The 27,236-nt window shown below is 35.7% G+C and overlaps 1 protein-coding gene across 3 annotated transcripts in view; it reads right to left on the reverse strand.

The window, feature by feature from the left end:
• The window catches only part of mboat2a (membrane bound O-acyltransferase domain containing 2a), a 111,660-nt gene that overhangs the window by 60,432 nt on the left and 23,992 nt on the right, over nt 1–27,236 (reverse strand). For all 3 annotated transcript variants that reach the window (XM_694203.8, XM_073927793.1, XM_073927792.1), the window contains exon 2: nt 1,110–1,255. In XM_694203.8, the coding sequence (XP_699295.3) occupies nt 1,110–1,255 (146 nt within the window). The remainder of the gene's footprint in view (nt 1–1,109; nt 1,256–27,236) is intronic.

Below are 27,236 nucleotides of genomic sequence, written 5' to 3' on the forward strand. Positions count from 1 at the left end.
CTGGAGAGATGTTAAAATGGCTGTACAGTGTCACTTCTCAGCCAACTTGATAGAGCTTGAGAGGTACTGCAAAGAGGAATAGGCAAAGATTCCCAAAGACAAGTGTGCCAAGCTTGTGGCATCATATTCAAAAAGACTTGAGGCTGTAATTGCTGCCAAAGGTGCATCAACAGTATTGTAAGTATTGAGCAAACGCTGTGAATACTTTTTATTTTTATTTTTCAGGTTTTTTATTTTTAATACAATTTGCATACAATTAATAACAATTTCAAAAAATCGTTTTCCACATTGTCATCATGGGGTATTGTGTGTAGAATTTTTAGGAAATCAATTAATTTAATGCATTCAATTTAATGCATTTAATGCATCACTGCAGCATGCGCATTTGTTTAAAGCTTCTGTAAGAAAAGAGCAATTTGATAGAAGACACAATCTCAATTAAAACTTGATTCTTTGCCCTCAGCTACAGTATACACTACTTATGGGCAGTCTACACTTTACAACATTGATAGGATCTGTTGTTTTCGTTATGATTGCTTCTTAATATCAATTTCCTTTCAAATCTCTAATACCATTATTATTCCTCAGAAAATTCTTTAATACCATTATTATTCCTTAGGATAATCTTTCAGCAAAGCCTACTGTATATTGATATACTGATGTTTTCTGTGCCAGATTGATACTATACACTAAACTGAGGACACATTATCCAATTCAACATTATCCAATACACACAATAAATACTAGTAAAACAATATCCAACACCCAAAAACAAAACCCACCAACCAAAAATAGCATGGTAAACAAAACATCACACACATACAAAAAAAACACAAATAACCACGCAATAGAAAACAAAACAATGGCCTCTTAAAAAACCGACAGAGTTCCTACACTTACGTTGTGTATTGCTTTAAACATGTACAGATCAATAAAGAGCCCTACAAATGGCTCCACCAAAGAAGCGCTCAGCAGCTGGAGAGACTCTGGTCTTCAGCCAACTCTCCACAGCCTCATAATAAATTGAATGGCTCACTAACCAGCTATCAATGACCCTGCTATGGATCAATGTGAAAGACCGGAGATATATGAAGCATACAAACACTCACCAGCCGAAACAGAAGAGGGCCAAATAGAAGCCCAGCAGGGTGGCAACCACATGCCGGATGAAGGGACTTGTCTTACTGGGATGCAGGTAAAGTCTGAACCAAAAGGCCGTGACCAGGGCGAAGAGCTGGCACACTACGAAGTTCACCTAATGAGAGACACAGAAAGTGAAAAAAAGTGATCAATAGGGACCAAATAAATTAGAAAGGTTATTAGGTTCAGCCTAGCTCTGGAAATAAACGTATAGGAAAATCAAAACTAATCTCTATGTAATCCTCAGATGTAAGTCTCCCATTACATCTGGATTATGGCATTAACACTCAATTGAAACTATGTTGACATTAACACAAGGTAAATGCATTTGCAAAGAGGATGAAGTCATGTTAGTGGATGAGAAGTTGAAATCACATCATATCGTACAGCTTGGAATGCTCCTTTGATTCACAACTGGAGGTTACACTGAAGAGTTTTAGCCGTTTCCTGATGGCAGGTTTTGAATTTTTGGATCCATTATGCTGCACTCCTGAAGTTTCATGTTTTAAAATCTGTAAATTGATTGTACCTGAAAATAAATACGCAATTGTTTGTGATTTATTACAGGTTTATTGAGTTGAGCTGTGTCTGTAGTGTCAGTTACATTCAGTTGCAGCTTGATTTCAGTATATAAATGAAAGTTGATTGACTAAAATAATGATTTATCTGCCTACAGTACAAGTTTTCACTGTGTAATGGTCCATCCCATATGTCTCAGAGCCCAGAGAAGTCGACAGTGCTTCTAGACATTGTTAACATAGGGCTTCCTTTTGGCACAGTACATAGTACATAGATGTACAGTAACTATGTGTTTTGGTACTTGACAAAAACATGCTAAACAAAACAATAAATAGCATGTTGAATAAAGCACAAGAAAAACTACACACAAAAAAGTAAGCAAAACAAAACCAAACACCAAAACAGCAAAACTTAATCTAACAAGCTAACCAAAACAATAAACAACATGTTAAACAAATGAAACACAAGAAAAACAAAACATCCGAAAACATGCTAAATTAAACACACTAAACAAAACAATAAATAACAGGTTGAACAAAACACACAAGAAAAAGACACGCACAAAAAAACTTAAGCAAATCAAGCACCGAAACAGAAGCAAAACTTAATCTAACATGCTAAACCAAACAATCATCCGTTTCCACTGTATGATGGTCCATCCCATATGCCTCCGAGCCTAGAAAAGTCGATTGCGCATCAGGACACTGTTAATATAAGGCTTCCATTTGGCACAGTACATAGTACACAAATGTACAGTAACTATGTGTTGCAGTTAGGGTTGTAACGGTATGAATTCCCTACGGTATGATAATCGTCTAAAACAATACCACGGTTTGACGGTTTCCCGGTATACGGTATGTTACAAAATAATAGAACAGTGAAGCAAAATTGATTTTTTCCAAATAATATATTTTCAGTTACTATAAACAACACCACTTACAATGAACAAATAAAAAATAAGAAAATAATAAATAATGTGTCCAAATAAAGTCCAAATAAACATGGTGCAAATCCTCAGTAAAAAAATAGATATAAATATTTACTATACTATAAATAGTTACATAACGAAACTAGATTCATAATGGAACATCCTTATGTTTTATGTGCCAGCATGGATATGGTTGTCTGTGGATATGGATTTGGATATGGTTGTCTGCAATGCAAACAAACAGCTGCACCTTCATTTGCGTCTTTTGAAAACAGCAAGAGCAGCAGTTCGTCTTTGCTGTGTCACTGTTTTGTCATGTTTCTGTGCTGCTGTGCATGCAAAAGTACTTAGTATGAGAATTATTTCATGAAAAACTTTTTTTTTTTTTTTTGCGTTTTATTTAGGCGCGCATAAATGTACAGCCTCTCTCATTCCGTGTTGTTCAAAAAGCTCATTGTTGGTCCACAAACAAAAGCGAAACCTATGCTTATTGGTTGTGATATAGCGAGTTTGAACCAATCTGGGCATGGAGGAGGGACAATGCATCAATGTATCATGTCTGGTTTGTCCGGAGACACAGTGACGAGCGTTTCTTTGTCAAATCAGCGTTGTCAAATTTTGATGACGTAACCGCACTGATTCCGGAGCCTCTGAAAGTCCGTCAAAGTTATGTGATACAGCACAGGAAAGCTTTATGCCAATCTTTGAATTGTATGAATCAGATCAGCGGATCAAAAGTTATTAAACATTTAAGAGCAATACTTATTTTTAGCCGCGGGCGGCTGTCTCGGTCTTTAAGGGTTAAAACCGTTGATATGCAATTGTTCATAGTATGATAATCGTGCACGTTCAAATCGTGGTAGACCGTCATACCGGTATATTGTTACAACCCTAGTTGTGGTACTTGACAAAAAACATGCTAAACGTAATCTAAAAAGCTAAACAAAACAATAAACAACCTGTTGCACAAACAAAACACAAGAAAAACTATAGACAAAAAATGCAAGTAAAACTAAATGTCAAAAACATGCTAAATTAATCTAACACACTTTACAAAACAATAAATAACAGGTTGAACAAAACACACAAGAAAAAGCTACACAAAAAACACAAGCAAAACAAATCACCAAAAAAGAAGCAAAACTTAATCTAACATGCTAAACCAAACAATTTTCCGTTTTCACTTTATGATGGTCCATCCCATATGCCTCCGAGCCTAGAGAAGTCGACTGCGCTTCAGGACACTGTTAACATAAGGCTTCCATTTGGCACAGTGCATAGTACACAGATGTACAGTAACTATGTGTTGTGGTACTTGACATAGATTTGCCAAAGCAGTCCTGAGCTAATGTGGTGATATCGCTTATAGATGAATGACGATTCTTGATGCAGTGCTGCCTGAGGGATCACAGATCATGGTTGTTCAGCTTAGGCTTGTGCCCTTGTTCTTTACACTCTGAAATTCCAGATTCCTTGAACCTTTTAAATTATGTGATGCACTGCTGAAGGTGAAATATCCAAATAAATAAGAATCTATACTGAAATCACACTGCAAATGAGTAGTACTGACACTACAGACTAAACGAGTAATAAATCACAAGCAATCCCATATTCATTTTCAGGTAAGATCGATATTTACGATTTTAAGAGATGAAACTTCAGGAGGGCGGCATAATGGATTAAAAAAAAAAAATTACAATCTGATGTAAAACAAATTCAAAGTGATAAGATAATTGTGCTCATTAGGGCTGTGTAATAAATCGAAATTGAATCGCAATTGCTTATGAAAGCTGGGATATGAAATATATATGTATTATTTCATTTCTCCCACCTAGAGCAGATGCTTGACTGCCATCTGTGTGTTACAGTCTTACAAGCCAATTGAGTGAGGACACATTATTTCTGCCCAATCTGAATTGCGCAACCAAATTATGTGTAACACCCAGAATAGTAATAAAAAAAAAAAACAGGAATGTGCGGATGAGTGGGATGATGGTGTCTGCCGCTTCAGAAGCAGTAACAGACAAATATATTAAAGAAAAACAACACGTTGGAAATATGGGAATATCTTGGTTTCAAAGTCACAGACACCAAACAACAACAGTTCTTTTGTAAGAGAATTGTTGTTAAATCACAAGGAAATGCAACAACCAACACCTAAAAAAGCACCACAGGCAGCTATATGAGGAGTGTCTTGCAAAAAAAGTCAACTGATAGTTTTGCCAATGACTCAATAGTAAATGTTGTAGTAAGTTAATATCTTTTCTGTTCATTTTTTTAACTAACACCCACTACAGTACGAAGCTATGATACAGATTATTGAGCTGAATCTTGATTATAAAATTAAATGACAATCGCAATAACTGTCCCAAAAATGAGATATTTTCTATAAATTGCACAGCCATAGTGCTCATATACCCAGAATCTAAGTGCTAAAGACCCCCAAATCATCAGGAGGCCCTGCTGCACTCGAAAAAGGACTTCAAATCTTACACCTAGCGCAGATTTAATAGTATTAACAGTATTAATAGAATTAGTTCATTCTAATTTTGGCTTTCAACATGATGCCACACACTGTTGTGTTCACCTTCCTACAGTATGTACCATCCAAAACCAGGAAAATCTTTCAACATCGCTATCATAATACACAGTCTTCTGGGAACACATTTAATGAGCAAAATAAGAAAGAAATGTATATACTGATCGGCAAAATGTACGTCGTTCCCCCAGGAGGCTTACTGTAAAACAAACAAATACATAAACAGCAAATTGAGGATTCAGGAATTCGCCCAATAGAACAAATATAATAAGTTTTCCACTGCGGCAACCTAGGGCGGCTGAAATAATAATCGTCTAAACTGGCATTGGGTAGGTTAAAAGAACTAAAACAAAGATAGCGATATAATTTTTTAAAATAGTTTTTCAGATAAATAAGCATGTTCACTTTACATATTTCCTAAATATCTGCAAACATATTATGGTATTTTTATGCTTTAGAAGAGTCAAAAACTTACTTACAGCACCTTTAAACAGCACAACCCCAAAAAATATCAGAGTTTATGAGAAAAAAGCTTGGTCATAGATGTGACAGATGTGAAATTGCTAAATATAGGACTTTGACAAATCAAATATAATAGTTTGAAAACATTGACAGAGACATTTGAGTAAGTTAATGTACTGTAAAATACTTGCTTATAGAAAAAAAATTATAAACGGTTTCGCTATTTGAGTGAAAACCATTTTTTTCTTGGTAAGATTGACATTTGCATGGAATTATGGCGTTATACATATTTTATTCTTTTAAAAAGGCTATGTACTGTATTCACAATCTCGAAAAAAAAGGGCACATAAATTGATAAATTCAGTGCACAATAATTAATAAAAATCAGAAAAAGCTTCAGAAACATTTTTTAAATATACTATGTGACTGTTGACGCATGATCTCACATTATTTTGCATGTTCTATTTAGAACATTACTACCATTATATAGTAAACTGATATTCCTATATCACATTTACATTTTTTTCAAACTGCTTATACACAAAATCTTTTCGTCACGCAATTTCTAAAACATTTCACTTAAGATGCAAAACTACACAGCAAATCTCCAAAACCAGAAGCTATTTCTCAGCCTTGAGAAATAGCTACAATGATAATACACTACAATGATCTACCACACACACACACACACACACACACACACACACACACACACACACACACACACACACACACACACACACACACACACACACACACACACACACACACACACACACACACACACACACACACGTGCAAACACTCTCTTGAGAAAGAATTTGTGTGTGTGTCTCTCTCTCTCTGTATGTGTACGTGATAAAGTGAGAGTGAGGTCATCTTCATGTGCCTGCTGCCATGCAAATGAGCTCCAGCTTAACAAAGAAACAATCCGTCAGCAGCTTAAAATAGCTCCGCCTTTCCAACTTTGCGCTGTTTTATTTATGTCTCGCTCTCCATTCATTTTAGTCTAGTTTAGTTGACTCATTAGATTTTACTTGACAGGGATGAAGCACGTCCATTACCGTTAGCGGAGCCCATCCTGTCTCACTCTCCATCCAAAATAAGATTGACCTCAAATCTTTTTTCAAAACTATTGTTACAACACTGATAGATTTCTTGTTTTGTTGGTGAAACCTCGTAGTCTGATTCTCCCAAGAGTGTATTTTCTTGAAGAAAGCATTCCTCAGAGTCTGAAGTTTATCTTAGCTATGAAAATAGGTGCAGTAAATTCATTTAAATGACTTAACTTTTATTAAACATTTTACAGACGGTTTGAGTAACCTTTGAGGTAGCCTTAATTAGCAAGGCTAAATTACATTTGAAGAAGCTAAAAGTTAAACATTTAATACCCTTTTTGTTTTCAGCTATCATTTAGTTAAACAATCTGACCGCAAAGCCTTTTAAATTACATATCCATGAAGCTACAAACAGTCAAATTAAACATACTTTAATGAATCCCCTTTGTGTTTTCAGTCAGCAATTAGCAAGCAAAAAGTTTAGCCTTTCAAATAATATAACACCAAAGCTAAAAACTCAAATTAAAGCTAACAGCTTAGCCTTTTAAATTACAGATGACTCAAAATAGTCAGTTTGCAATCTGACAGTTTAGATTTTCCTAGCCTTAGAGTAGCTAAAAATGGTCCAATTAAACATCCAGTACTTGTTTTTAAACAACCATTAACAATTCTGCTGCAAAAACCCTTTCAAATTTAGTATAAACAAAAGTTGTGAAAATATATTCCTGATTAGATTCTGACCTTATTTCAGTTATAAATCATACATGTGGCCGTTTTGCTTCAAAATACAAACTTCTGAATACGTGCTGCATGCTATTGTAGCACAGTTTTGTGCTAAACACAGAGTTAGCAAACTTTAGCCATTAATATTTATTTACATGAAACTGAAAAAACACAAGGCATGTCAAAATTTCCCCATGGCTCAAAAACCCCCAGACCACAAAAGGTAAACTACGTAGCATAACACTTATCACAGAAGCTAACAATTAGTCAACTTAAATATTTTCCTTACAATTGTCAATTACTTTCAGTTAGCAAGCCTGTTTTTTAAAGCATGCTGATTCATAGGAGAACCGCTTGATACAGTACATACAGTAGCAGCTATATTGAAAGACAGTGATACTGTATGTAGCACCTTAACTACCCTAAAGAACCACTATTACTCAATAGAGAGCAATTACTGATGCTTTATAGCGCTTACATTGGTTACCATATGATTACAAGCCGAAAAACTACTTAGCCATGCTAAATAGAACAACAACAGAAAACAGCTAAAGAACCAAATGTTTGTGTTTGTGTTTTGATACTAGTCCTTAGTTGTGTTCTGACCAGCTAAAAACCAGCATAGGACAAGCTTACCAGCTCATGAACAGCAACAGCCAGCTTAAACCAGCAGCCAAGTGTCAAAACTTATAAGAACGTGCTGTTTTGTTTTTTGTTTGTTTTACAAAGTGGGGAAAAAAACTTGAACATGCATTGAATTCTCTGTTTTGTGTTTTTGCTTACCATGTAATTAGTAGACTAACCCTTAGCAAAGCCAAAAATGTTTCCTAGATACATTTCACTTCTGCAAAAAAGAAAAAAAAAAAAAGGCACCTATGATGCAAAACCAACTGTTGGAAGCTGTTTGGACAGAACTGGGTTTATGTTTAGTGTGTCCTGTCCACTGTCATAGTGAAGTGATATAAACACAACAAGTCTCATTTTAATTCTCCTGATGATAAAATAAAACCCAAATGCCTGCAATTTTAAGGTTCACCTGTAGACTGTAAAAGATACAGAAGTAGTATTCGTCACGTCACCAATGGGTTTCTGAAGATCTCAAAAGAAGCTACAAGTAGGCGTGGCAAACATTCACCATTTTGTTCGCACGTCATCGCACCGACTGGGGGATACCAAACAAGGGCAAAGAGACAGAGCGTGAGTGGAGCTACGCCTGCTAGCATTCTGCTTAGATTGGCTTTTCTTTGGGAGAAACGCTTGGTACTTCATTACCTGCGACTCTTTTGTTTTCTGACCACTTGTGCTTGGTTGTACACTATATCAATACAGTGTTTAGACTTTTAAAACACTGCTGTAATACATTGAGCCACTAAACATTGTTCTTATGATGTTTTTCTACAGGAGGGAAACGCAAATTACTTCCAAATACTTTAAATATAGTCTGTGTTGCAAGCCTATTTATCAAATCCAGACATAACACTTTATCACAACGTTTCAGAAGTTCTACAGCCTACAGCTACTTAATCTGTCAGATTTTGGAGTGTATTACAGGGCTTAAGAACATTATAAATGATAAATGATCTTAAATAAAACAAATACATTTATAGAGATGATATACAAGTATATAATTTCACTCACCTGGGAAATGGAGGCAACTTGAATGGTTTGTGAGCACAATAAAGTTCACACAGCATGCCATATTGTCTAATAAATGTAGGAAATAATTCCAAAAGGCAACTGACTGTGTAAAGCCACATAAAACAACACAAAAATACAATGTATGTGGCGAGTTCAGAGGCTAATCAGCCGGAATCACCTGAGGTCGGCAATCAACGAGACCTAGCTGTCACCCATGTAGGCACGCCCTTAATTATATAAACTTATTATAACCTAAAATTAAGGAAACAGATGAGTTATAAAAAAAAAAAATCACTCCCTCACAGTTGTCAAAAAAGGGTTATAATATCTATATGAACCAAAATCGTTCTTTATACCAGGCCGTAAACACCTTTTTTCTGTTGTAAAGTAAACCATTTTAACTGTGGGCTTAATAGAAATCTGCTCTATTATGGAGCCAGGACTAGTGGAATTTTGATGAATTGCAGTTTCAGTTACTTCCGTATTTGCTTCACGAGAGAGAGCGGGAGGTTGCTAATTGGTCCCACCGCAATTGGTCCCATAGCAGTGTGTTCTTTTTCTACCCACTGAATTGATTGACAGCCGCATAATATTAACATGTCTCCATAGTAATGTATATAATCATATCCTTAAGGCTGGATTTGCAAAGAAACTGGGATTTAAAGATCTGTCCCAACTATCTGTGATCAGCTGCACCTCAAGAATAGGTTTTACAAGTTTAAAATGTTTTTAAAACCGATACTTTACAGACACATACTGAAGACACCAAAGACTTTTGTTACATCTTGCATAAGGGGTAATATAGGAGCCATTTAAGAAAATTCCTTTAGATTACATAAGCAAGATATGACACAACATTTTTGATTATGCACCAAAGAAAAGACAAGATCCTGTTGAAGGATTCAATCATGGACAACAAAGTCTTTCCATCATGCTTCCTGAAACTGGAAAAAGTGACTAAAATGCCCATCCCTATTCTAAAAATGCAACAACAACAGCACTGTGTTTAGCATAAGACCTTGGGGGATGTTATTGAAACTTCACTCAGCTTTTTTTGGTTTGTTTTGCTGGTCTATTTCTGTCATTCCCTTGAGATGCAGCTCATCTCCTCGACCCCCTTCAGGTGCTTGTCACTTTCGTTCTGGATCTCCAAATCTGATAGCTGATGACAATGTGTCCTGCCTCAACAAGAATCCTGACGCATCTACTTAAAGTTACAGCTGGTTTTACTGTACAGAAGCAGCCATTGTTTCCCAGTGTGCATAAACAGGTCAACAGTGGACCATAAACAATAGCTCACTGGCTGCTTTATTGTATCCCCCACACTTTCTGTATCACAGCAAGCATTGTTATTGGCAGGATTAAATCTGTCGCATGCATTCACATTTCACACACACACACGCGTGCATGCACACATACAAATGTAAGCAATTGTGGTTAGGCAGATTTATGGAGATGCTGTGCCCTTGCCATTTCTCTATTGTTATATCTCTAAGAGCTCTTTCACGAGCGACCTGACATCGACCGGCGTTTGTGGTCGCTTTAGAGCCATTAAAAAGAACCACAGAATTACACTCAATTAATCTGGGACATTAACCCCTAATTAAACATGACCTATAGTTGCTCTAAAATTCACACAGTTTGAAATCAGAGCAGTGTTTGGAGGACACACTTCTTACTTTTACCAACCAGAGAGAAAAAAAAACTAAAACGCTGCAGTTATACCCCTGCATAATGTAGACACAAGCATAATTCCTGTACAATGCAAATGAGTGTATATGCTTCACTGTCGCAAATTTTCATGAAATACAAATCTATTCCTTTTGCCTTAAAGGGGACATAGTCTTACAAGTGATACATCTTTTACAAATGTAAAAAAAGTAAAATAAGTGTCAGATGAGTGTGTATGTTAAGTTTCAGATAAAAAAACCTATAATGTTTAAACACTCTTTGAATCCACCCATTTTATGCTGCCTTCACACTAGTCGCGGAAGAAGCATTAAGCTCAAGTGATTTACATATTAAGTCAATGCAAAAACGCGAATGGACATCCTGAGGTGCAATACGCATGAATGAGGCGGTGCAAATGATGCGATTCGTGCTAATGAATGAGTTGAGCCTTTTGACGCGATTTGATTTAATCGCTCAAGTTGGAAAATCTGAACTTCAGCAGACATTAGTGCCGCGTTAGCCAATCAGGAGCTTTTTTTGTAAAGGCGTGCTTATGACATAGCGCCAGTTGTTGGGAAAAAGTACTCCTGTCGACACTGGGCGACAGTTGATTAAACTGGGCTTGGCTCACTTGGAAGCGCAGCTGAAATCTTACATTATCCAGGTTAAGTTTCTGGAAGAGTTTAAAAAACTCAAGAGCTGGGTGCACCTCTGAAAGGATCTAATGGACTCAGACACGGCTCCAAACGAATCTTCACTGTTTTTCAGCCTTCATAAAGCATATAAGCACAGCTATTTTGTCAATCACATCCATGTTAGCCATTTAGCATTGCGAATGAAGCAGATTTGACATGTGAATGAAGCGAATGAAGTCAAAATGTTCACGCGTCTATTTACACACGAATAGCACGATTTCTGATTTATCCATGCTTGCCCTATCTGATATGAACAAAGCATTAGGCTTCGATTCAAATTGTGCTGTTTGGTGACTGTCACTTTAAATTCAAATGAGATTGTGCCTCCAGCCCTTTTTTGAAAAGAGGGTGGAGCTAAAAATGTCTAAATGCTGATTTATACTTCTGCATCAAGCGCACGTGTATGGTCCGACGCAGCCTTAGTCGCATAGCTCTCGTCGACGCTAATGCGCACCTCTCCAAAACTGTAACTACACGTTGCAACGACGCATAGCACAAGCTCTGTGATTGGTCAGCTTGGTATCACTGACGAGTGTGGGCAGAGAGCCGCATAAACCCGTTGGAGCCAGTGTGGAGTCTCGTAAAGGAGCTCCTGATGAAAACTTTTGTTTTGTGTTTACCCAATGATTTAAGTTGTTGCACATCCACTGGTTCCTGCCTCTGAATGAGCAAGTCTGAGCCACTTGTAGCGTTCAGAAAAAAACTAATTACCAGCAAAGAAATGACACAGAGAGGAATATAAAAACCTACTGCTTAAACAGATAGCATTTCAGAAGTGTTAAGGCCCGTTTTCACTGAGTGGTATGGTACGGTTCGGTTTGGTACGCTTTTATGGCCGTTTCCACTGTCAAAAGGCGTACCGAACCAAACCGTACCATACCATACAACTTTTTCGGCACCCTTTCGAAAGGGTACCAAACAGGAGAAAGGGTACCAAAAGGCGGAGATAGACACGTAGCTGAACGCTATTGGTTTACAGAGATACGCTTACGCAACAAGCCAGAATGAAAACAAAAAAACCCTGCCATGTTTAATATACACAGCGAGAGATTACAGCAGTATTATATATGCTTATAATAATGAGCCAAGGTCAATCCAGGCTCAAACAAACCTTGTCATCGTCTTGATGAACAGCCACAAAGCCATGGTCATAGAATTGTAAGTAATAAAAATTTACAAGGAAGTATTTATGTGTGTAAAGCATCTGTTTTGTGAGAAGTGCTTCTTATATGATATGTGAGCGACCCGTACACCTTTATTGTTGACATTTTCTTGAGCGAGAATGTACCCTTGGTAGTGAAAACGCAAGCTTGATAAAGGTGACCCGTACCGACCCGAACTGTACCGTACTGTACCATTCAGTAGAAACGAGCCATTATTTGCAGAGCGACTCAAACAGCGCGCAGAAATATATATGCACGGCAATGAGCAAGGCAGGCGCCATGGGTCACGCCGATCACTCGACGCAGAAGTATAAACCAGGCGTAAACGTTAGCATAGCAGCACATTCCAAACAGCTGCTTCTCACTCAGGGCTGTTTATGCTAATGAGGGAGAGATCGTCATAAATGATCGAGGCTTTCGATGATGAATGTACAAAGGGAGATTGTCATTTAAAGTGTTTCTGCAGATTGTTTCTATTAAGTGTAATTATAAAGAAAATAATTAATACATTTTTTACCATTAGAGGCTGGTCATGTTCACACACTAGCTGTTTTTATCCACCTATTTTATACACATTTTGGACATGCATTAAAAAACAGTGGATGGAAGCGCCATGTAGCACATAAGTTTTGAAAATGCGCATAAAAAACATGCGCAAAACTGAGTAAGATAAACTTTTTATTTGATAAGAAAAGATGCAAAGATGCGCATAAACTACAATGGAAACCCTTTTTTCAAATTCGGTAAAAAAGTCAAGTGATTTTGTTATAAGAGATCATGTGATGATGAAAATGTGTGTGAATGGACAACCCAGCAGGCTAAACACACTGTAAAATATCGAAAATGCTGTTTTTTTTTTTTTTATTCTAAAATGCCTTAGCCATTTCGGTATTAGTGTCATTCATTTATTCATTCATTCATTTTTCTGTTGGCTTAGTCCCTTTATTAATCAGGGGTTGCCACAGTGGAATAAACCGCCAACTTATCCAGCACGTTTTTACACAGTGGATGCACTTCCAGCTGCAACCCATCTGTGGGAAACATCCACACACACACACTCAAACACTACGGACAATTTAGCCTACCCAATTCACCTGTACTGCATGTCTTTGGACTCGGGGGGAACCGGAGCACCCGAAGGAAACCCACGCGAACGCAGGGGGAACATTACTGTCATTATATAATTAATTTCCTCCAGAATTGTTAAGAGCGTCTGTGCTCTGCGTCTCATGTCACCATTCATTAACTGGATCTTAGAATTTGTCTTCCGAGGCACAAGTAAATAATTAAATAAAGAAAAGATGGACGCAACTTCTCCAACCACAGCAAATTACATTTTTACTTTTAATAACTTGCGCCAGTTAATCAGGAAGTAACGATTTTGTTCTCTTTCACTCTTTGGATGGAAACGCTGCTTTATTTGCATATCTTTTAGGTGATTTTCTAGTTCTGTGCATAAATTTAGTTCACATCTTCGGATAAAAACAGCTACTGTTGCCACACAACTGTTTAAACCCCTTACAAAAGAGATTTTTGCAAAATAGGTCCACTTTAAAGGGTCATTAGTCATTTTTGCCAATTCTGATTTGACTAAAAATGTTAATTCTACATAGGATGGGTCACCTCTGTCTGTGCACTGTTATGTTGGCATCACAAAACCAGCCGTGTCATAAGAATAACAGAATACCAGGAACACACAATATTATTTTATTTGTTCTTTTATGTTGTTACTAGGAAATTAAGATAACGAAAATTGTCACTTGGTCCCTTGTTTGAACTTATTTGTCATTACAATTGTGCACAGATATAATTTGTAATTGAATAATTGTCAATGTATTGATTGTTTTTTCATTATTTTACAAAGAAAACTATGTTGGATTATAAAACAGACATCATAAAACTCTTCTGCCTTCACACATAGTTAATGAATAATCATTTAAAAGCAAACCATTACATTAGTACATATTTTAATACAAAAAATTCAGTCAATATTCTTGTTCATACTTTATTTGAGTTGCCAATTAATTGTATTTACTTTTCCAAACAACAAGCATCTTGTCCACCCAAGTGTTTGAGAGCACTTGATAACCTTGATCATAAGTCTGAATAGCATGAGTCTTGCATTCGGGACACAAAGAGAGACAGAAAGAGAGACCGAGATGACAGATTTTGTCCCCCTGTGGCTCTAAACCGTCTCTCTCTCTTTGCAGTCAGCCATCTGGCTTGGTTTCCTCAGACACCTCCACCCTTTCAGCTGAGAGAGAAATAAATGAGGAAAGGGACGTTTGGGAACAAAAAGAAAGAGCAAATGACTTGTTAAGGGTCAATATTAGAAAGTCTGACCACTGTGTGCTCTGTAAATACCTCAGTGAAATTTATATTTGAGAGAAAATGCGTTCTAACATGAAGGATGAGTTTCAAACTCAAATATGGCTTTCTAAATGTGACACTGTTAGTGGGTATAGGAACTTAAAAGGGAAAAGTCAACAAACTTGCTAAATGCAGGTACAAGAAATGAATACAAAGAACAGCATACATATAACTGAGGGTTTAAACTGGTCTGCACTGTTGGTTAGGCTCTGATTTGAAGGATATAATGGCGTTCAGTTCCTTCCACAGACATGTTGTTTCACTTCCTAAGTTAAAATATCAGCAGGAACCACAGGGTTAACATTGTTTTCCCTCTATGTGTGTGTGTGTGTGTAAGTGTGTAAGTGTGTAAGTGTGTGTGTGTGTGTGCAAGTGTGTGTGTGTGCAAGTGTGTGTGTGTGCAAGTGTGTGTGTGTGTGTGTGAGTGAGAGAGAGAGTTTTTTGGCTCTCATGACCTGCACTTTATGGTCGTTTCCGCAGAACCTGTGGCATTGGTTTAGACATGGTTTAGATTAGTCATTCTCGACCAAACAGAAGTTTATTTGTAAATAAACTAAATAAAAAGATAACAAAAAAAAGGATGTATAAATAAAATTTGATAAAAATAATAATTAATAAATTGTTGAGGGTGTTTTATATTTTTACATCCATCTCTAAGGTATTCTGGTCCAGTGTGTTTATTTTGTTTTATTACACAGCTCTCTGGAATAATCGTTTCTGATTGGTCAGTCGCATCATTCCAAGATATACTATTCCCGTAGGGTTGGGTATTGTTTGGGGTTATTTCGATACAGGTGGTAAACTGATTTGAAACTTTTTGCCTGAACTGATACTTTTGAGCCACAAAATTTGGGTGGATGACTCTATGATCATTTTAATTGAACAATATAATTAAAGTTAAAACTATAAATCAATTCATATGATATGTATTTAAACTGAATTGCATTAATATATTTCTTTTGATCATTTTGTTTGTTAGCATGAATTTAAGAGTTGCATTATTCAATTGACATTACATTACTACTTAACTGTGGAAAGGCTGTCATCTAAATCAGGGAACACCTTTTTTCTAGGGTTGGGGCTTGTGACTACGTTTACATGGACCTCAGTAATCTAATGATTTGTCTTAATCTGAATAAGACAATAATATGATTACGGTGTTTTCATGAGTTGCTTTTTGAATGTTCTTTAATGATCCCGTTTTACATGTTTCAGATCCATTAACGTTGTTGCGTGACCAGCTATTTACGTTTCCACCGGAGTTTGTTTGTATGTAACCTCAGGTGCTTCATTTTTAATTTTTCAACCTTAACTGCAGTTCTGCAGTTTCCCTTTCATTTATCAACATACTGTTCAGGCCCCCGTTAAGAACTGAAAATATTAGATGAGAATATGACGTAAGGAATGTTGGAAGAGTATTTTTTTAATGGAATTTGATTCCGCATGCCAAATGGAAAGACTTTAAGTTGATACCATGTGACCTTAAATGTTTTACTAAGTTTGACGTGTTTCCTCCCTTACACGCAACTTTTGTAATGCATCTGTTTCACGTTAGTGTGTCAGAATCCTTGCTTGTAAAATATAACCATACTTTAGAATAATTAGTATAAGCAAATTTGATGAATGTGATCACATGTGTTGATGAATTTGAAGGGAGTCGCTCACCAGATGCGCTGTACTGCACACGTTGCCAACATGCATACAATCCTTAAGCAACAAGAACAAATGAGTAACATCGCAGACGGTGTTCATATTCCTCAAAGTTGTTTAGAATTAAATGTTTCGAGATGGTGTGACAACGCATAACAAAAAAATCCAACGCAATCTCACAGGAATTTGTACATTTTTGATTTAGTGGCAAATTCGTATTATTTAATTCGTACAATTTAGTACGATTTGCTCATCACCCAATGACGGTAGGGTTTAGGGACAGAATTAGGTGCCACACCTCCTTTTTAAAATCATACATTTTCGTACAACTGAACTTGTATTAATTCATACAAATTAGCCACTATACTGTCAAAATGTAAAATACTTACGTTTTCTCTTGAGATCAGGCTAAAATATCATATTTAAATCATTTTAAATGTACATATTTATCAAGCCACTACCAATTTGCTGAACTGATAAGTGATGAAATTCCATTGCCAAATGCACTATAGCTGAACTAAATTGTTGTGCTACTTGTTTGTACCATTAATCAGCTTGGTTCAGAAAAAAAATAATAATAAAACACTGCACAAATACAACTAATGCATTTCAATGGACCAGTTGTATACATGACACTAAAGAGTGCTAAACAAGTCCATCAAAGTCTGTTACAGATTTTCCGATACCAACCAGAAATGAAACTAAAAGTCAAAAAAAAAAAAAAAACAGCGCTGTCATTCTTCACAACACTGATATGGAAAGCAGCTAAAACTTTGTGCAGCAATTAACAGATTTTTTCCAAAAATTACCAACTATAAACATGATTTTATTGTAGTTAAGCTTGCAGAATATGTTGGCAGAAATGTATGATATCTATATAGCGTTTGATCATAATGTATTATAAAATCAAAGGAATGGTGTTATATAAATACAATGTTCTTTTAGGAAGTCAAATTATTTATTAATTAGAATTTGTACCAAGTCCTTTATGGAATTTATTTTCTTAAAAAAAAAATGGCATAAAAACTAAGATGTTGGTTTTATTTTAATTTTACATAAATAACAATAAGATTTTACAGTTATGTCATTGGTAGTAAAGATACTTTATATCTCAACTCAAGCTACTGTCAAACACACATAAAACTTGCTCAAATATTACAAATCGGTTACCGGTGCCTTCATCTGTAGAACTTATTGACACCAGTGATGCTTTCAAATGTTAGTAAGAAGCTCTAGATTTTTTAACTGATAGTTACACCTACATTGCAATAAATTCTTTATCTATATCTTTTAATAGCTCTTATTTAAAATATATTATTAGATTTATACCCCTTTAAAGTGATAGTTCACTAAAAACAAATGAAAATTCTGTCATCATTTACTCAACCTCCACTTGTTTCAGACCTGTTTCAGTTTCTTTCTTCTGTTCAAAGATATACTAAAAAATTGACTTGCATAGTATTTTTTGTTCCTACTATGTTGTTGATGGCTGCATTTTGCATTAAAAAGAAGAAAGACATTCATTAAAGTTTAGAACTATTTGAATTTTGGGCTGAACTATCCCTTTGAACATAAGCTATTGGCATATACTGCAACACCTACAGCAGCCTTGTAGCTAGCACTAGCAATCAAATACAAAACAGATAGACAACAAATACAATGGCGAGGGGTAGTGTTTTTAGAAACCGCCTCTGATCACTGAAATGTAAATGTGACCTGCCAGTCTTGTTTACAGTCGTGCTTGGCTACACTCGGTTATGAATAATCATGCAACATCGACTCTGAGGCTAATAATAGCAACAGGTAAACACAGGTCCTGTGGATTAATTTGGAACAGACAAGGAAAAGCCTTAAATAGAAACAATACATTGAATTCAGAGGGTAAAACAAAACGTGAAAAAAGTGCTTTAAGTTAACTTGGGCAGGATGTGGTTTGGAGCATGAATAACCAACTAAATCAGGTCTCCAAAATAAGAGTGGCTGTATATCAGATGTAACCACTTGCAGCCACTGTGACGAATCAGGCTCTGCCCTGCAATTTATAGTACAACTGATCAACCCCTTTAAACCCGATTGAACCAAGTAATCTAAAATAAATTTTAAAAACTGCATGTAGCGTTTCCAGCAGTTTATTTTTTCATTATATTGTATGGCTGAGTAGGATGACGATATATATATGTATGTTCAACGAAATGAAATGTGTACCATAAAATATTTTTTATTCTGCGTATACCACGAAATGTAATCAGGTGGGCAAGCCAACTCAGTGTTGCCAATCACTTTATATATATTGAACTAGAAGTGATCACTTAAGGCTGATTCACATGCGCATAGCTGTGTATTTATAGAGAGGAGGAACTATGATGTCAATTGGTATGCAAAAACCAAGAACCGAGGTAAGCATTTTAGCAGTTCCGGTTACTTCGTCATAAAGTCAATGAATTTTTAATGGTTTTTCGATTAAATCACTTAAATAAAGTTTGTGGCTAACACAAACTCAAGATATTATCACATTTTATTCTACAACATAAAACACATCAGTTACATCACAGTCTAGATTTTTAAATCGTTTACACTTCTTTAAAAGTATGACTACAGGTGGTGGAGACATTATACATCATCGAGCTGAACTTGCTTGCGTTGGGCATTTGGATTTGTCTGTTATTTAAATATTTTCATAAAGACAATTTTATAGTTTGTAGTATTTTTATAATCAGTAATTCATAGTGTGTGTAGATAATGCCTTCACTTGTAACGACTGCCAAGACAGATTGATTTGTTGATCATTTATTTTAATTAAACGTCTAATATAGATACTGCTTATTGTACCAGTGCAGCCCGTCTCTTTCCTGCTCTCAGTAATGCAAATGTGTGAATAAATTTGTAAAAACACATTCAATTTAACTGTCATTTTAATGTCATTTTTTTTCTTCATCTGAACACATTTAACTGTCATAATTGCAATATTTACACTCCTTCTTGAAATTTCTAGCATATGTGACTGTATGGGCTGCTTTTTGCTTTACTTTATGACGAAAAAAGAATATGAAATGTTCTTTATCCATGATAGAACTTGCAGGACATAGACTTGTCCCTCACCTCATTTCCGTGAGCAGGCTGTATGCATGCAAGCGATACACTTATTTAAATATGTCTTATGATAATACTATGTAGGCACATTTATACATACAGTTTTAAAACTTTTACAACAACCGTGAAACAAAACAAAATGTATTTCCCTCGTAAAAAACTATAAAAGAGGCACGTAGTATATACAGATGTGGTTTTGCATATTTATTTGTCAAAGACCATATTGCTAAAAATAAGCTTGGAAAGTTGTCTGTAGCAGGGTGGTGCTGATGTCACAGGCGAGCGCCCTGAAGGCACTATAGTCCGTTTATAGCCTTAACTCTTTTCAGTTCTTGAGTTGGCATTTAAGATCCAAAAGAGGTAAAATATGTATTTTCATGTGGGGATTATACGGTTAGAAAAAAAAGTGTTAGTGTAATGAACTGTATTTGAACACAGAGCTTATTATTTGCAATCTTCGAAAAGCCTATGGCAAAATCCTATAGGAATTTTATCAGGGGAACCAGTTTTATGCTAGCAGCCAATTAGCCTACAAGGTCACATCACAGTCCCTCAACTCTATATATGTGCTGTTTGTGTTGTACTCGACACTTGTAAACACTCGCATCAGGCTCGCGGCTCTCAGCCCCACCCACACTCGTCAGCGCTACCAAGATGACCAATTACAGAGCTTGAGCTATGCTTTGTTGCAACATGTAGTTACATTTTCTGAGAGAAGCCTGTCAGCGATGGCTATGCGACCTTGCGAAGGCTCTGCCGGACCATACGCATGCACTTGATGCAGGAGTACAAATCAGTTTTTAGTTTCAATATTAATACAAGAATTGTAATCGTTTACATTTTGTATTTTTGAAGTAAAAACGGTTTGATATATATTTTAATATTTAAGTTTTATTTTCCTGTTACTTATTTAGGATATATGTTATATTTGTGAGAAGATGTTACTTGGTCTGTCCATATTAAACTGTGAAATGTGACATACATTGAAATTTGTTGTTCATCTAATGTCATATTTTGTTTACTATATTTATAAGCTTAAAACATTAAATACTAAATAATAAAATAAGATCACATAATTTTCTTAAATATTCAAGCTTATTTATTATAGAAGCCCTTTTGTACATTTTTTAGAATAAAAGATGTTACTGTGAAATAAACTTGATCACTCCACCCAGCCCTTCTGTACTGTATTGTATTGTATTGTATTGTATTGTTTGTTTTGTATTGTAATAATACCAGGGATGTGCATTATATTGCATGACTGCCATATTGGTCTGATTGTTCCAATGTTAGTTTTTTGATGAAAACTGTTTTCAACATTGTTTCGCGCTTTGTAATGTGACTTAAAAATATGAAACCAATTAATCCCTAATTTCCCTAAAGCATGCCACTTTATACCTCCCTAACACATATGATGCTGATTAAATTAGTTTTTATACATGTGACCGGAGGGAAACAGATGGAATTGATTTGGAATTCAGGTTATTTCAATTTATACTACCACAACTGCCAGATTTAATAAGTTTCCGCCTCTTACATCTGCTGAAAGCGAAAGAAGGAAGTATGTAAACTCATCTGGTCACATGACATTCAAATATTTCAATCAAAACAATCCACTTTTTCATTTATTAATTGAATTTCTTGTACAAAAACGACAAGCACAAGAGGTTCTAGAAATAGGGGGGGGGAAAAACTGTTACATATGTGATCGGTGGGATTAAATGCTTTTTCTTTAACAGATATAAGTATTGGAGTCGACCAAAATGTCAATATTGGAGCATCCTTATTAAATGAAAGAATTAAAGGTATAGCCCTGTAATCAATATTTTGAATGCTGCTTAAAAGCATTAGCCTTCAGTGATGGGCTAAAGGGCTTGACAATCTTCAATACCAATTACACTTGATTTCCACTTAATACAGCAAATCCTTTTTGCTTTGTGAGTTACAGTATTAAATAAGCAGTTGACCCGTAGCAGTTAGCTAACAAACTTTTAGTAATAAATAGATGAAGATTCTGCAGAAGTGAGACTTTTACATGTGCACCAGTTTAGAAAAAGTGTTCACAATAAATACAACATGGTTCATATTTTATGTTGACCAGTATAAGTTAAGCTTGGGTACCAGTATTTTTAAAGTAAATGAATAATGCAGTAAAATGTCTCACTTCTAATTAAAGAGAGTGTAATATTTTACTGGTACCTGGTAGTAAATATAAGCAAGGTTAGGTCTTGAGGTTAGCCTTTCAGTTAAACAGGAAGACAAACAATCCATTTAAAGCAATCAAATTGTAATCAATATCATTGTATTAAGCAATACCAAATCTAAAGCAATTATAGTTGTATTTGTAGCACTGACTGTCAATTTTGATGGTGGCAAGAGAGGAAACAAATACACAGCACTGAGTTTTACTGAATTCTAGCAGAACTCTGAACAGAGTACTGTTTACAATTTTAGATGTGTTTTCAATAACAAAAAAAAGACAGTTGAGATCAAATAAACTACCTAAAAGCAAACATTTATGATCTATTGTGAAATGAAAGACAACATTTGACTAAAGTAACATGTAATTACCACACTACAAAATGTCCAAAAAGGATTTAACCCTTGTGCTGTAGGGGATGTTTTCGTTCACTCTGGGGTGATTTTGAGTCTAAATTTAGCAACATCTTTCTCTGTGTTTCAGCAAATTATTTTGACATATATTTTGGGAAAATGCTTTAAAATAATAATAAAAAAATGTAATGATACACTTTGGGCAAATTCATTACCCTTCTGTTGTGTTAGTGGCTGTTTTTGCCCCATTAACTTCCATTATAATGACATTTTTGATTGCACAGCCATGATAGCGTATAATCATGCATTCTTGATAGTTGGGAAGAGGAAAATTTCACATTCTTACTGTTGATCACCAGTTGCAGTGCAAAAAAGTTTAGTTTCTGGATAAAAATTATATAGTTAAGTGAAGTATAGTGTGTGTGTGGGCATATGCGAGTGTGTGTGAGAGACCTTTGTGCACTTATCTTGACATACCTGAGGAAAATAAAAAATAAGCAGCTCAGCTCTCAGAATATAGTAAAGTGTATTTATGCACACTGTAATGTGCTGTTTTACTCCATAAACCATTTGAAAACCAGAAACTTTTTTGCACAGGCCTATCTAAAGGGTTAAAGCTGCCAACTGATGATCAACAGTAAAATCCCAAGTCTGACCTCTTTTTCTAACAGGGAAAAACACCAACAATGAAAAAATCTATGATCATGATGCGTGTCACGGCTTTGCTATCAATAAATTTAATTACAATGGAAGTCAAGGGGGCAAAAACAGCCACCTAGTAACGAAAAGGTTGCCAATTTGAGCAGTGCAAAAGGGTTAATGCCATGGTTCTTTTTTCTTTACTTAAAGGGGACCTATTATGCAAAAATTATGCATGTTGTGTGGCAACACTGTGAGTATTGACCTTATTCTTCAATGCGGAAGTGCACTCGTTTTTGCGATTGATTAGAGAACTTCCGATTTAGTTGCTTATGGGCGAAATAAGGAATAATAAACCCCAGAAAACGGTCAAACTACTTGTTCTAACAAGTATTTGCATGACTTTACAGACAAAGCAAAATAACTTAATAAGAAAATCTCAGTTTGCAACATCAATTTAATGACTAAAAATGAAAGGAAGCGAATGAGACTGGAAGTCTTGAGAGATCAAGATCCAAATGGCTGAGCCCGCTCATACGCAAAGAATTCAGTGAATAACCAGCTTTTAATGCTAAAAATGTGTTGAATGTTGAGAAAGCCCCACCCATTAGTGACAATCTCTCTCTCATCATTAGCATAGGACATTAGTCTTGTTTAGAATCTTCCGCCTTCTGCTATGCTAATACATAAGCCTTTGTAGCTCCGCTCTCTTTCGAAAAAGAAGGCTGGGAGCACAATCTCATTTGAATATAAAGCAACAGGCACAAAGGGGTGCGGTTTAAAAGAGTTATAACACATTATTTAATGTCTCATCTGAAAAACAAAGCTCACTGAGCAGTATTCCCTTCACTATACCAAGGCATTAGGACCCACACAGACCACAGATTGAATGCCCCCTGCTTGTCTCACTAACACTACTTCCAGCAGCAACCTAGCTTTCCCCATGTGGTCTCCCATCCTAGTGCAGCCCTGCTTAGTTTCAGTGGGTGACCATGTGAGAGTTGCAGAGAGCTAGCCCCCGGGTTCTCTTTTAAATCTGGACTGGACGCATTAACAACTTATTTCGAAATATATATCGTTATCGTTCAATATGGAAAATAATTATCAAGATTGCATTTTTGCCATGTCGCCCAGCCCAACTGAGCAGTCAAACAAATCAAATCACATATATGCTCTTTTCTCTCGTTTTTTTTGAGGCCTTTGACAATTTTATCACAAAAACAGAAAGAATGTCTCTAGGACATGCAGCCCAGCACCTCCACGCTACAAACAAATGTCTTGTGTTTGCTGAGCCACACATTTTAAAAGAATTAACCGCTTACACCCTACAGCAAAACTGCCTCAAATGTGCTTATGTTTTATGATACAGCAGCTGCTCGATTAACAAAGCAGGAGGAGGGTAAACAGTGTTTGTTCCATTTGACTACATGTCACCGTACTCGAGCCTCACATTCAGTATCCAAGCAACCAACTGTTCAACAGAGTGTAAATTCAACAAAGTGAAGCAGATCAGCTTTGAGGAGGGACATTAAACCCCTGTGACAGCTCCTGCGGCACTGAGGAATGCTGGTCCTTTGACACATATTTCTATACATCAGTGTTTTTGCATAAATCCCAATCTCCCATCACCCTTGTCGGAGCTTCAAGGGCTAAGTAATGGAGCAAGTGACCAGGAGTCTCATTTATAAACGTGGGTGAAAATGTGAGTATCCCAATACCCAAGCAAAGGTTGTGAACAATAAGAAGAAGAAAAACTAAGAGAACTTGCGTAGCTGTTGGTCTAATATAAGTAAACATATTTAAATTAAAGGGGTTGTCCACAGTGTGTTTGTAAGACTTTGTTGTGCTTATAAGATGAAAAGCAATGTGTGCTCATGCTTCAGTTGTAGAAAATCTTGTGGTTTTTAATGTATCTTAATTTAATTATATACAACTAACATGAAAACAATGGTCATCATATTTCCTTGTTCCTTCGAAAGGCCCGGCCTCAAGAGGCCCTAATTGGTCAGCTAACATAATGTGCTGTGATTCATGGATTGGCTCCACGTCACCATGCATAAAGAGACACTGCATGTGCTGCTAAAGATTGTGAGTGTTAATAGCGGTTTGACAGATAAATATGAATTTGTAGCTAAATTGTTAAATCGTTCTCACTACAACACACCGTTAAGGCTAGAAATTGTGCACGTAGGTGATCAATTTTAGCAAATAAAAATACTTACAGGTTGTGGCTCACAATCCACATCTTTGTCGGTAGGAGGAATTTTAGGCTGTCTCCAGCATTAAACTGGGAGAGATTCTGGAAGCTGTCCTTTGTCAAATGTTAGCAATATATTTTTATATAATTCTCTGGAACATATTTAATATTAAACTGTAAGCACTTCTTTCGTTGTGTTACAGTATGTCCTTTGGAAGCTCAAATACATAAACAGAACCAGCTCTTTGGAAATAGCAGCATTTGGACAGCATTTTAGCTTTCTCTGCTATAACATTACAGCGCCTCTGGTCACTCCTCTTTGCTGTGCAGGGTGTATGAACATGGTGATACATAACCGGAAACGCTTGTGATCTCACAAGCCCGGGTGTATTTTTTTTGTAGTCCACAACCTTTGTTCACTGTAGGCTTTGCTAAGCTAACTCTGTAAAAGCCAATGTCTCCCTTTGCATTGAACTTTGAGCACATCACAAACAGAGATGTTGTTTATGTTCAAACAGCTACATTACACATCAACTAAAGTTTAAAATATAATATCGCAGTGGACCACCCCTTTAAATAGTGACCTAAATGAACCGCTTTAATCTGTTAGCCAACACTAACTGCTTACTAACTTAAATAGTAACAGTTCTTGACCCCAGTGAGCTAAAAACAAAAATCAAAATGGTATCATTGACATTTTGAGCTTTAATATAATCCATCTAGACAGTTTTATGATAAAAATTATAAAGTTATACTCTATGAAGTCATGAGAAAGAAAAATTGTACTGTGTAAAACATTTGTTTTTTCATGTACAAAAACATGAAATCAGTCATGTAGTAACCTAGAAAAAATATGCCTTGAAAGCCGAATATCTCAAGACGTTATATGTCCAATTTGATCAATAAGTATAATGACACCTAGAACATGTGCACTTCATCATATTCGCACATATATGTTCTAGATGTCACCATTATCTAAACACAATTTATGTCTTCTGTAGGTTCAGCAAATGCTCTATAGACTTGGACAATGAAATTGGCAGAGAGCTAACGAGGTTTAAAGTCATAGTTTATCTACAGTACATCATACTGTAAATAATTCATATCAAGAGACCCAGACACTCAATAAACAATAACTATCTACACATAATTACAGGAGGAAAGATAAGGATTTATCAAAGTGGATTATATGACAACTGCTTTGTTTTGGCCAATAGACACTGAATAATTTGTAATTAATTAAATTACTAAAGCATATTAAAATATACATTTTATACAACACATTTGTTCTTAAAATAATGGGAAAAAACGGCAATATAACATGAATATCAAGCATCATGTTAAGAATATCAGTTTTTTTTTTTTTTTTTGTAAAACATTAATTATGAGATTTGCAATTATCACTTACACTGTAAAAGATATCCGTAAATTAGTTTTCCATATTTTAAGATTTATGTTTTTATTTATGCTTTTGAATCATATTATGATAACTTAATATTTCTTCTGACAACTTTTAACATTAAAAGTTGGAAAAAGTTACTTATGTTATGATTCTTAATGGTTTACAGGGATATATTGTCAGGGTTGGTGTTATATATTACAGTACAAAAACCTTGTAATAAGCTGAAATTACATTTTCTGTTCTTTAACAGACTTATATCTCTATTATATTATTTCAAAGCACAAAAATGTCAATAAAAGTCACTTTGTTAAACTGTAGAGTCAAATTTTCAACATCAAATGTAGACGAGCAGACCCAGCAGACACACAACATCATAAGACGTTAATATTAGATTAGATTTTAGTCAACAGCGTCTATGGACAATGTTATTTTGACGTCCAATAACAATGTGAAATGACGGTGATGTTTGTTGATTTTATCTGGCATTAGAAAAAGATACAAATCCAATGTCGAGCCAACACCTTAAACAAATGTCATATTGACATCAAATACTGACATTTATTTATCAGGTATTGCAGCCAAAATCCAACGTCTGATGGAAGTCATATTGGTAACATCCACACAACGTCAAGGGGTAACATCATTAGACGTTGATATTTTGATGTTTTTAGGTTGCGTTGAAAAGTAACCAAAATGAAGATGTCCGAAGTTTAACATTGACATCAGCCTGACGTCCCACAACATTGGGGTACAACGTCAATCATGTTGACGTCCTGTCCTGTGTCCTGTGCTGGGGAGA

The sequence above is a fragment of the Danio rerio genome, chromosome 17 (genome assembly GCF_049306965.1).
Source record: "Danio rerio strain Tuebingen ecotype United States chromosome 17, GRCz12tu, whole genome shotgun sequence".
NCBI lineage: Eukaryota > Metazoa > Chordata > Actinopteri > Cypriniformes > Danionidae > Danio > Danio rerio.